This window comes from Gekko japonicus, unplaced genomic scaffold, assembly GCF_001447785.1.
Source record: "Gekko japonicus isolate JY-2015 unplaced genomic scaffold, Gekko_japonicus_V1.1 scaffold4139, whole genome shotgun sequence".
NCBI lineage: Eukaryota > Metazoa > Chordata > Lepidosauria > Squamata > Gekkonidae > Gekko > Gekko japonicus.
The window spans coordinates 26,930-39,409 of NW_015174375.1; the positions used below are offsets into that span (position 1 = coordinate 26,930).

The following is a 12,480-nucleotide window of genomic DNA, read 5'->3' on the forward strand; positions in this document are numbered from 1 at the left end:
CTTGTGGCTAATAGCCACTGATGGACCTCTGCTCCATATGCTTATCTAATTCCCTTTTGAAGCCGTCCATGCTTGTAGCTGCCACCACTTCCTGTGGCAGTGAATTCCATGTGTTAATCACTCTTTGGGTGAAGAAGTACTTCCTTTTATCCGTTCTAACCCGACCGCTCAGCAATTTCATGGAGTGCCCATGAGTTCTTGTATTGTGAGAAAGGGAGAAAAGTACTTCTTCCTCGACCTGCTCTATCCCATGCATAATCTTATAAACCTCGATCATGTCGCCCCTCAGCCGTCGTTTCTCCAAGCTAAAGAGCCCCAAGCGCCGCTCAGCAATTTCATGGAGTGCCCATGAGTTCTTCTATTGTGAGAAAGGGAGAAAAGTACCTCTTTCTCTACCTGCTCTATCCCATGCATAATCTTATAAACCTCGATCATGTCGCCCCTCAGCCGTCGTTTCTCCAAGCTAAAGAGCCCCAAGCGCTTTAACCTTTCTTCATAGGGAGAGTCAGAGATGAAAGAGGACTCTTCTGACTCAGTCACACTTTATGGTGCAATGTCTGACTTCACTGCACGGAGGACTACGAAAAGGAGGTAATCACACTGGAACTGAGAAAGCACATGAATTTTTCAGACTCCAGTAGCACTTTAAAGACTAACAAAATGTGTTGCAGCGTAATCTCTGGGGTGTCGGAGCTCGCTTCAGCAGATGCATACAGCCCATGCCAAACAGCTAAATTTATACATGGAGTAAGAGCAACAGAGAGGGTGTGTGTGTGGGGGGAGGAGATGCTACAAGGAGAGGCCAATTCTTGTTCCACACGGCCTTGTCCTTAAAGCTTCTCTTCCCACACCCCCATTCTGGTGCATAAAATTCATGTATGGTTTTATATGCTTGCAACGGATATTCTACGCATCCGGCAACGTGCGCTCTGACTCATGAAAGGTTGCACTGTCATATATGCTGTCAGTCTTTCGAAGTGCTAATGGACTCCTGTCTAGTTTTGCTACCACGTGCTAGCACAGCTGCCTCTCTGGGATGCAGATTTATGAAGAGGACCCGTCAAGCGCCAGTTTAACAACATTTTCCGCCTCCCCAAAGAAAGCATCAAGGAGAGGGTCCCGTTGCTCAGCACATGCTTCAGATCCCTGGCATTGGTGCAGAGGGCGTAGGGCCGGGAAAGACATCTAACCCAAGCCCTTCGAGAGCTACCATGAATTACTAAACACATGGCCTGATCAACCGGGTTGGATTCAGTGTAAAATGCCTACTTCTACTAGAACTCTTGCCTAGGCAAAAATATAAGAAAGGTTGTAGCTGCTTGGGCTAAGTCAAGCTTAGCATATCCCCATTTACTTGCAAAAGATTTTGTGCAAACTGTTTCTAGGCAGTGTAATATACAGGACGGGAAACACTAGGTGTTACACGCTGCACAAGAGGAACTGTGCGAAGCCCATTTGTGTTTCTGCTGGCATGCCGCTGGATCCAAGCCCAGTAGCCTTTTACAGCCATCTCCCGTGCCACGTTACGGACTGTTTTTAAAGCTCTCCTCAGTTTCAAAAGCAGTGGGCTATGTGGCATGGAGGTGCTCGCCCTCGCACCTTGAGGAACTAGCTTAATGGGTCCGTTCACCTGGCCATCTTATAACTCCGCTCGATCGGTGAGCCAAGCAATGTTGCAGAGCCATTCTGAATGCAAATGTAGTAACGGGATGGCTGCACAGCCGTCCTGTCAATTCTCAGCTCTACTTGTACCGAGCCTGGGTCCCAAGCAGTGTTCCCTCTATGCTGAGTTAGTGCGAGCTAAGTCAAAAATGTGAGCCAGAGGCTAAAAAACTGTGAGCTAGCTCACACTAAGTCAGCTTAGAGGGAACACTGCTTGAGGACAGAAAGGCGGGGTACATAAATTTTGCAAAATAAACCAGATGGGATCAGCTTAAGACAAACAGAGTGATTATGAAATAGGCTTTCATGGGTTTAGATTCACATAAGCCAAGGACATAACGAGGCTGCGGTATAATTTTGGGCTATGTGTAAAGAGGAAGACTGGTTCCTCTCTTGGTCCGTACAAAGTCCACCCATTAGCTCACAAAAATGCCTCTCTGTAAAGTAGAAAGGCCAGCCCTCGTGTCTCCTGAAATGCTGATACCCCCTCCATACTGGAAGGGGACTTGGCAGGCGGCGTAAGAGAACACTGTGGTGACCACTCTTCGGTGGCCACTGTAAAGCATACTAAAGCTACTCAATGAAGACAGAGGAATGAACGGATCCTATCTTCCTCATCCCAAATGCTGGGAGCAGACACAGCCTCCACAAATGTACTGTGTAGTTATTCTAAGGGGACCACAGTATTCACCTAGAAACAAACAGCATTCCTATGTCAACCGCACCACCCTTCCATAGAAACACATTTGTTAATGGACAATGTTTTGAACTGTAAACTGCTTCGGCAACCGTGCTTTGAATGGTAAGTCGCTTGGGGCAGGGCAGAGCTGTAAACCGCTTTGACAGCAAGTCTTTTGAATTGCAAACTGCTTCGATGGCAATGTTTTCAACCGTAAGCTGCTTTGGGGACGGAGCTGGAAAAAAGGGGTTACCAGATACAAGACTCAAAGTTTATGCCTGCCAGCCGGCAACCCACCCCATAAACTTGGCCCGGTGGAACCAGATTACCTGAAGCCAGGAAATGGAACGTCTGCTTGGCGGAAGCACTGAACGTGCGCCCTGAGCCTGAAGCAAGTCCCTCTTTCTCTTCTCTAATGGCTCTGGAGGTACACTGTCTAGCTGCAGATAGCCTGCTCGAGCTCTCCATCTGCTAAGAGAGGCTGGCTTTTCCGACCCCTGATTTCTCCAATGTTAGCAAAAACTGTGACTCCGTTCTCTACCAAAGAAAACATTCAGATTCATTTTCTGCTGCTGTCTGTTAACGTCTAAAATCATCACTACAATCACCACCAAAAACATCACAGGACTACGATGGCTACGTCTACCATGGAGCTTGCTAGAGGCAGTGCTAGGTCTACGACGACTCACGGGGCACAAAAATACCGACACCCTTCCCCCTCCAAATATCACATATGTTGGTACAGTCACCGAGCTTTACAAGCGCTATACGTGAATAACAGAGCGCCATTTGGTTAAGAATGCTTTGTATTTTTTTAAAAGTTTGATCCGGTTGCATTAGTAAGATACACGGCTGTTGCTTCGCAATGAATGCATTTTACTTGTGCCAGCTTTTATAGACTACCTTATGTAATAAGCTATTTATTCCTGTTCTTTCCTGCCCCTCTAAACCATGGTAACCAAAAAAGTCTTTCAATGCTGAAATCGCAAGCAAAAACATGGAAGCTGCATAAGGAGACGGGCCCATATGTGATATTGTTACCATGGAAACACTTACCCACACGCTAGCAGACAAAAGTACACACTGTCAGATAAAGAAGCAGAAGAAGAAGAAGGGGGGGAGGAAGATTAAGATAATTATTTTTCTCCGTATTTGATTCTACCTGTAAAGAAAGCCCCGGCTAAGAGGTCCTTGAAGGACACTTCAGGCAATGCCAAAAAAAAAAAAAAGGCTACCTAAATTAGAGAAACACAATTTCTATACACAGGGCTGTTTCCAAGGTCTATTCACTCCTGCAACTACGGATCTTCTGATGCTTTAGGCATTTGCGCCACAATGCTGGTGGCTGATTCTGTAACATGATATTGACGTGGTTCAGACGCAATGGTAAACCATGGTTCACCTCTACATGAAATGAGCCTGGGGGTCCTCAGATTAACGTGCTCCCTTCCCTCCACTTGCGCACGGACGTCTAGTCAGAGGTGTCCAGTGCAGAAGACTGCAGTTTGCTGTTACATCTGGACCAGTAAACGAAGGGGGGTTGGGTTCCACGGTTCCATTCTACTAGTGGAGGCGCTTTCCCCCAACAAAAGCAGCCTTCCCCTCCTGAAAGGCACAGGGGGGGAAGGCTCCTGGCGCTGGTGGAAAGCGCCTCCGCTAACAGGATGAATATGTGTGATCCAATCCTCCATGGTTTATACTTTCCCTGCAAACCAGGATTCCAAAACTGAGAATAAACTGTGGTTTGGAATCTGGGTTTGTAGTGGGAGTGCAAACTGTATCTCGCTGGTTCAGCTATAAAAGGCAAACTGCGATTTGCTGTGAACTTCTAAAAAAGTTCATTGACAAGCTCTGCATGAGGGAGGAGGAGGAGGGAGCATGCAAACCCAAAGATCTCCTGGGCTAGTTCACATAGCAGTTGCTCTCAACCAAGCCAACACCTCCACACTGCTAGGTAACAAAGGCTTTCCATCATGGCAGAACCAGGCAATCTAAATGCCTGAAGGCATAAACTTGCTCTGGTCAATCTTGGGGCGCCTAAAGGGAAGCACACCCAGCAAGGCAAAGAGAGAGACGCTCAGCGGCCTTACCTTTGCTAAACTGGCTGTGAATAGCACACATTCGTAGAGCTCTCCCATCCTCTGGAGGAACTCATCCACGTGGGGTCGCTTTAATACATAAACCTGGAAGAAGGGGAGGATGGAGAAGAGAAACAGGTGAGTCTGAGGGAAAGCTAAGTGATCGGCACTGAGGAATCATCGTGATTCAAGACTGCGTTAATAACCAGGACAGACAAGATGCTTAGAAGCTGGGTCCCAGGAGATGCTCTGTACTTAAGAATCCCTGAAAGGTTACCTTGGATATAGTAAGCCTAGAATTTCCTGCAAGGTGGAAAGAAGGAACACGATGACAGTAACAGGGATCACAAATCAGATCGAATACAGGTGCTGCGTTCTGCTTTTAAACAAGGGTCGACTCCTTTTTTTTTTTTAAGGAAGGTTTTTTTATTTTATCACAAACGAACATACAAAAAACACACATACAAGTTGGTGACTTCAGAGTCTATATAGTCTGTTCAATTACTTCTTACAGTATCACTTCAGAGTTTATATTCAATTACTTCTTACAGTATGTAAGTGTTAAAACGCATACCATAAAGCAAAATAAAATAAAAATCTTTTATCCACAGAGTCTGCAGATAACTGAGTATCTATAATGTCTCTAATAAATGTTAAAGAGTTATATAGTTCCTTTATTGAAATCTTCCAACCAGGTATAAAATCTTCACCATGTATTGTGAAATTTTTCTTCTTGAACGAGGATCAACTCCTCATTGAATGTCACTGCCTTATACACGGAAGCTAAGAGAATTCGTGAAAGCTGTGATCGGCGAACGCTTCTCGGTAACGAATGCTTTCTCGAAAACTGCCATTCTTAATGGATGCCTTTTCCCAGCTACAGCAAAGGGCTGCAGATTATTTCGGCGAGCAGATCAACTAACATACAGAACTAAACTCCTAACGAGGCTCGTTTGCAAGAAAGCCTGTCAACTGTTCGAGAGAGCCCCTAAATTAATTTTCTGTGGGAAGCCGTTGCTAGGCCCGTGCAGCAGAATGCCAGAACGGAATACTTTGCAGAGATCACACACAACCTCCCCTGCCCTGCCACTCTGCTTAGAGATGTAAAATTTCTGGAAATTTTTAAGCTCAGAAAAAAACCCATTTTTTTTCCGGGAAAAACCGGAAATTTTCGGAAAAATTGAAAAAAAATGCTACATAAAATTGACAAAAATGCTACATTAGCACTTCTTTTTTCTTTTCATTGGATGCCCTCGAGCTCTCATCTTTTGGGAGAGGGATGCTAGGTCTGCCTCCCTTCCAGCCATACCTTCTTCTGATACAGTAGTGGTGAGATGCTGGACAAGTGATGGCCCTGCAGAACCTCAGGATGGCCCAGGTTAAAGGTCTGATCTAGAGATGTAAAATTTCCGGAAATTTTGAAGCTCGGAAAAAACCCCGTTTCCCCCCCAGTTTTTTTCGGGGGAAAAACGGAAATTTTCGGACAAATTGAAAAAAATGCTACATTAGCACTTCTTTTGTCTTTTCTAGATTGAAAGTCATTCTGTTACTTTAGGAACATAAAATATGACTATGGACATTTTTTACAACTAGCATATTAAAAATAAATTGTATCCAAACAATTATTACAAACAGAATAGCCAACCACATGCAGAAACAAAACTGAAACCTTTTTCTTTTCTTGTGACAACAGCACCTCCTAAAGGAAGAAATGCATCTTGTTGTTGCATTGGAGAGTTCAGTTTGTAACCTAGGACTTGCTTGTCCTCAGTGCACAGAAATTAGATCAATCTGATACCATACATATTTTTTAGAAATGATTTGGAAAATATTTGAACACCTTGTCTTAAAATATTTTATTCATTGTTAAAATAAAACGTTCCATAATCAGTTTCTTTTCTTTTTTCAATTTTTCAGGGAAAAAACAAAAAAAAGGCTTCAGGAAAAAAATGGAAAAAACCCAGTTTCCCCCTGAATTTTTCCACTTTTTTTCCGGGCCTTCACATCTCTAGTTCCATGCAGCAGAGTGCCAGACTGGAATACTTTGCAGAGATCACACAAAACCTCCCCGTATTCAACAGTGGGTGCTCCCTCCCTCCCTGCCCCTGTCACTCTGCTTTACCACTTCAGTAATCCACCCCCCCATCTTTAGTTAGCAGATTTTGTGTGTTTACCAGGCGGTTTTCTTTGCCACCCATCCCTCCCTGCTGCAAAGACTTCCCTGCCAGGAATGGAAGGTGTATTTGCCATGTGGATTGGCATTCCTATGGTAAACTTTGCATCACCAAGGCATACTGTCTAGCAAAACCCACTCCCTCCCCATCTACCAGAGGGAGCCCCACCGGCATGCACCGGGAGCGGGAAAATTCTTCCGTGGTGGGTCTCTAGGGAAACTTCCTGGATAATGATCACCGTGCGTGCCACAGGTATGAATGTATCCATCATTTCTGGAATATGTTTTCAGATCAGACAGTGAGGAGGTTTAAGACTGAAGAGATCTCACTTCATCTAACCTAAATCCTTGAAAATGACATCCTGCCCTTGAGCATCTTCCTGGCTTAAGAACTGCAGGATGCTGACCAATGTTCCCTCTAAGCCAGAGGTGTCAAACCCTAACCCTAACCCTAACTATTTTTGTTATGAGGGCTGGATCTGTACATAAATGTCACTTTGTCCAGCCAGACATGTGTGCCATAAAAGGGAATGCCAGGTACCAGAGATAGAAACTGTACAAAGGACAGCAGCTGGTAAGCTCCGAGTCGGTGTATCCTCACTGCAAGGCCCCATGGGCACTGGGTGTGAGTGTGTGTGTGTGTGCAGAGGAAAACCCACATGGGTGGACTGGAGAGGCAGCAGTGCAGCACTGGGAACATGCTCCCACAATACTTGACTGCTGCAGACGAGGTTGCTCTGCTGTGCTGAAGCCACAATGGAGTGGCTCCCCCCACTCTCCCCCCAGCACTCCCTCCCTTGCATCAGTTGCTTGCGGGCCGCATAAGAGCCCTGGAGGGGCTTGATCCGGCCCCCGGGCCTTATGTTTGACACCCCTGCTCTAAGCTGTGTGCGTGAGCGGCCGCTCATTAACAAAGGAAGCCCCGCTCAGCAGCAGTCTGGAGCCGCGCAGGCTCTTGCAATGCCCACGGCCCATTTTAAGATTACAGCAGTGATATTCTACTCAGCATGTGAACTGCTCCACTCAGTAGCCGTGGAAAAATTAGAGGAAACATAGGGACACTTCATATCAAGTTTTGCCCTTATCGATGCTGGTGTGGAAAAAAAATACACATTTGTCTTCACTTGCACGATGACTCCGATCAAGTAACGTTTCAGATGGTGTTACAACTGCAAAAACAAATTCGGTGTATCACAATGCATACAACTAGAGCGACATTTATTCTTGTGCTTAATCTCTGTCCCAAAATGTTAACATCCTCTGGGGAAAAAAATTAAAGAGCAGGAAAATGCAGCCTTCGCATTTGTTACCCCGATTCCTCTAGTTGCGAGCCCTCTTGCCAGGAGGAGGAGAAAACGTAATCGACTTTCGAGGCTTCTGGAGTCCGATCCACTGTGTTGTGGCTACCTCCCAGGGCAAGTAATTAAGGATAGGCCATTAAGAATGCACACAGCCTATCCTGGATTACTTGAACTGGGTCACAGCCTCTTCCAGAAGTGCTGTTCGAGTTAGGGGGCCTTCAAAAGAATATATGCAAAATGCCATCACAGAGTCATGCATGCGACTTTTAAAATAAGACGTTGTTTCTCTTGGATTGCCCCCCCCTTTCTTAAAATGAACGGCTGCATGTGTATGATTGTGTTTAAATAAACAGCTCTCAATACTCACAGCCACACGGTTACATAATACACACGAGGCTGTCGGCAGAAAGCACGGTGCTTCCCTCCCCCAAGTCGTCCTGGGCACAAAATAATTGCATATTCCAGAAATTATAACCTATTCATGGAATAATTGGGTGGTGCCATTGTCAATGGGTTACTCTGTATTATGTTCGTGCATACGCAGGGGATGTAGCATCCCATCTTGAGTGGGCTTGCTGAGCAGCTGGGAAAAGAAAATTAAATTTTTGAACAGGCAGTGCTTGGGCACTTAGCCTGCTCTATGGCTCTAGTCTGGGAGAACCGGGTTTGATTCTCCACTCCTCCACTTGTACCTGCTGGATGACCTTGGGCAAGCCATAGTTCTGTCAGAGCTGTCCTTGAAAAAGAGCAGTTTCTGTCAGAGCTCTCTCAGCCCCACCAACCTCACCGGGTGTCTGTTGTGGGGAGGGGAAGGAGTTTGTAAGCTGCTCTGAGACTCCCTTAGGTAGTGAAGGGCGGGGTATAAATCTAATCTCTTCTTCTTCTCCTCCTCTCTGCATGGCAGTTTAAGAAAACTGAGACTGTCTCCGACAGAGGGCAAGATGGAATCGTTGCCAGCCATCACTGCCGGGCCCGTAGCTACAGCGGGGCTTTGGGGGCTCCACTGCCTTTCTTAAAGGCACAGCTCCACAAGCATTTCTCCAGTAGATGCTTTTTTTAATCATATAAAAACATTTTCTAAAGGCATGCGCTCCTTTAAGCAGTGGGATGCTGTAGCTGACTAATTCCCATCCTGAGCCAGGGGGTTGGAGTAGGTGACCTTTAGGATTCCTTCTAACTCTGTGTCAAGAAACTGGTCTCCTTAAAGAGAGTTTTTCTGCCTAAGTGTGAGCTTTCTGGACTATAGAAGTCATCACTCCCATATGCCAGTTTGGTGTAGTGGTTAAGTTTGCGGACTCTAATCTGGGAGAACCGGGTTTGATTCCCCACTCCTCCACCTGCAGCTGCTTGGTGACCCTGGGCAAGCCATAGTTCTGTCACTTACAGCTGTTCTCTCAAGGACAGTTCTCGCAGAGCTCTCTCAGCCCCACCTACCTCCCAGGGTGTCTGTTGTGGGGAGGGGAAGGGAAAGGAGTTTGTAAGCCACTCTGAGACTCCTTCCGGTAGTGAAGGCCGGGGTATAGATCAAATCTCCTCCTCCTCCTCCTCCTCTTCCTCCGAATGGTTACTTAGGCTGGCAGAAGTGATTAACTTGCAGCAGCTGAAAACTGTCATCAAAAGTGGTTGACAGCTTGCAGTTTAGAGATCTATCCTGGTCACAGCTTCCTATTGGCTAAGTGGCTTTTCTTTCTGCATCTGTCGTGATGGATCACGCGCGCCACACCAAAAAAAAAAAAATTCCCCCAAAAGCCACAAAATCCTGGCTACGGGCCTGATCACAATTACTTTAATTGTAATATGGATTGTTTTATCTTGTTTTTATAAATAAAATAAATAAATAAAATCGCTCGCGGGGGAGGGCAGGATAGAAATGTCATAATAAATAAAATCACTGCCATGTAAATCTTCAGACAACAAAGGAAATGTACTAACCAAAGTTCCCTCTAAGCTGAGTTAGTGCGAGCTAGCTCAGAGCTTTTTAACCTCCAGCTCACAAATTTTTGCCTTGGCCCCAGAAGGAGGGCTCCAGAGCAAACTAATTTATGCAGTACCCAAATCGCTCGCTCACAACTTTCATGCCAGTAGCTCACAAAGTAGAATATTTTGCTCACAAGACTCCACGGCTTAGAGGGAGCACTGTTGCTAACTGTGAAGAAGGCCCCTGTCTTCATACTGTCCCTTTACAGTCACACTTCCTCTTTTCTCTTATGACTCCTTATATGATGAACAAAAATAATACTGGAATTTCTGGAAGGTGCATGCCTGATCTGGATAGCCCAGGCTAGCCTGATCGCGTTAGATCTTGGAGACTAAGCAGGATCAGCCCTGGTTAGTACCTGGATGGGAGACCACCAAGGATGTCCAGGACCAATGCATGTAGAGGCCGGCAATGACAAACCACCTTTGAATGCCTCTTGCCTTGAAAACCCCTTGAAGGGTCGCCATAAGTCAGCTACGACTCGATGGTGCCAAAAAATATATATATCACTTCCTCTTTTTTTTGGTCAAGAAACTTTTTATTTTTCTTAATACATTCACAAATTCAATACAGTTTTCTTATAATCAGTTTCCCTTCCCCCTCCCTCCCTCCTCTCCAGTGGCTTCACGCAATGCGTTTCCCCTGTGTTCCAAAAATCTTATATATTTTAAGATAACAATCTTATTCTTAATATTGATCTAAACAAAGTAAATTTCGTTTTACATCCCAGTTTTTTTCTAAATAAATCTTGAAGTCAACCCATTCCTCAAAAAATTCTTGGTCTTCCTTGTTGTTTAGTTTTTTTGTTATTTTGTCCATTTCTGCCATGAACAGAACCTTTTGTATCCAATCCTCTATTTCTGGTATTTTCTCTTGTTTCCAACATGTTTTCATACATCTTTAACTCTTACAGCTTCCTTCAAAGAAGAGTTATACTTTAGTGAAATATGCCAGGGCTTTCTTTGTAGAAAAAGCCCAGCAGGAACTCATGAGCATAGTAGGCCACACCCAACAGCAGAAACTCGTCAGCATATTAGGCCACACCCTGACAGCACATCTCATTAGCCTATTAGGCCACACCCCATGTTACCAGAAGTGTGATCATCCAGCCACACCCACCTTTTGCTTCTTATTCTGTTTACTTTGTTTGTTGTCAAAACGCAGGGCTTTTTTTGTAGCAGGAACTCCTTTGCATGTTAGGCCACACACCCCTAATGTAGCCAATCCTAATGAGTTTCTGCTGTTGGGTGTGGCCTGATATGCTAATGAGCTCCTGCTGGGCATGGCCAACGTGGGAGCCAGCCAGAACTCCGTTCCTGTGCGTTCCTGCTCAAAAATAGCCCTGGATATCTGGTAATTACAAATTAAGGAGGAGGAGGAGGAGGAGGAGGAGGAAGGTGGGGCTGAGAGAGAACTGCTCTTGTCAAAACTATGGCTTGCCCAGGGTCATCCAGCAGCTGCAAGTGGAGGAGTTGGGACTCTAATCCTGTTCTCCCACATTAGAGTCCGCACACTTAACCACTACATTTTACAGTGACTTTACAACTGCAATTCCAGTGGCTTCCTAGGAGGAAAGAACTGAGACTAAATTCCAAAGAATACGATACCGTGAAGAACTCAAGACCTTAAGAGGGTGATACAATATCTTCCAGGGAAAGCTTGAACACAAACATTTCCCTCTAAGGGTCTGACAAGTAAAATGCATCAATCAACTGTGAAGGGGGGGGGGAGAATAGAGATATGATCTCAAGAACAGGCCGCATGAAATAAAGATGAGCGTTCTGCCAAACTGCAATGCAGTAATGCAACCAAACTGCACAGCCAGGGCTTCACATTTTTGAATGACAGAAACAAATATATTCGTTGGCTCGAACTCAAGATTCTGTTAAGCCACATTTCCTTCAAGCACTAACAAGCTCGTTGAAAGGAAGGTCATCATTGATTCAGAATTAGAAAAGCATTTGACCAAGGGAAGACAAAAGGAAACAGGTTAATTAAAAAAAGGAGCCAGATTCTTAGCATTCGTTTTTGCTGTGAAACCTATTTGACACACGCTCAGACCCTAAACCGTTCTTCCCAGAAGAGTACTCCAGGAGATCTGACTTTTTGTCCACCGCCGATGTCGGAGACAGTGGTTTCAGAAAATAAAGCTCAGACAGGACTTCCACGCGCTGAAGTTCTGAAAACGCTTCTTCTTCTTCTTCTTCTTTTTAATCAGCTAAAACTTTCATCCTTTGGTTTGCATCCTACCCTTCTGCTCAGTACCATTTGAAGCCTCCCTCCAGCCTAAGGAGCTTTGCTCAATAGACTGTTACGACACAAGCCGGTTTCATTCTGAATGAAATCACATAATGGGTTGTAGCAAGTGAGCTGCTCTTTGGAGACAGCTGAGAATTCTGGTGAAACGCTGCTGCTGCTGCTGCTGCTGCTGCTTCTTCTTCTTCTTCTTCTTCTTCTTCTCCTTCTCCTTCTCCTTCTTCTAAAACTTTCATCCTTTGGTTTGCATCCTACCATTCTGCTCAGTACCATTTGAAGCCTCCCTCCAGCCTAAGGAGCTTTGCTCAATAGACTGTTACGACGCAAGCCGGTTTCGGTTCAAAATTCCACAC

At 45.2% G+C, this 12,480-nt stretch overlaps 1 protein-coding gene across 1 annotated transcript in view; it reads right to left on the reverse strand.

Annotated features, from left to right (window-relative positions):
• Positions 1–12,480, reverse strand: part of CTDSPL (CTD small phosphatase like) — a gene marked incomplete at its 5' end in the record, with an annotated part of 40,522 nt that overhangs the window by 8,447 nt on the left and 19,595 nt on the right. The window contains 2 exons of the mRNA XM_015424350.1: positions 4,432–4,588; positions 4,697–4,722. Of these exons, the coding sequence (XP_015279836.1) occupies positions 4,432–4,588; positions 4,697–4,722 (183 nt within the window). The remainder of the gene's footprint in view (positions 1–4,431; positions 4,589–4,696; positions 4,723–12,480) is intronic.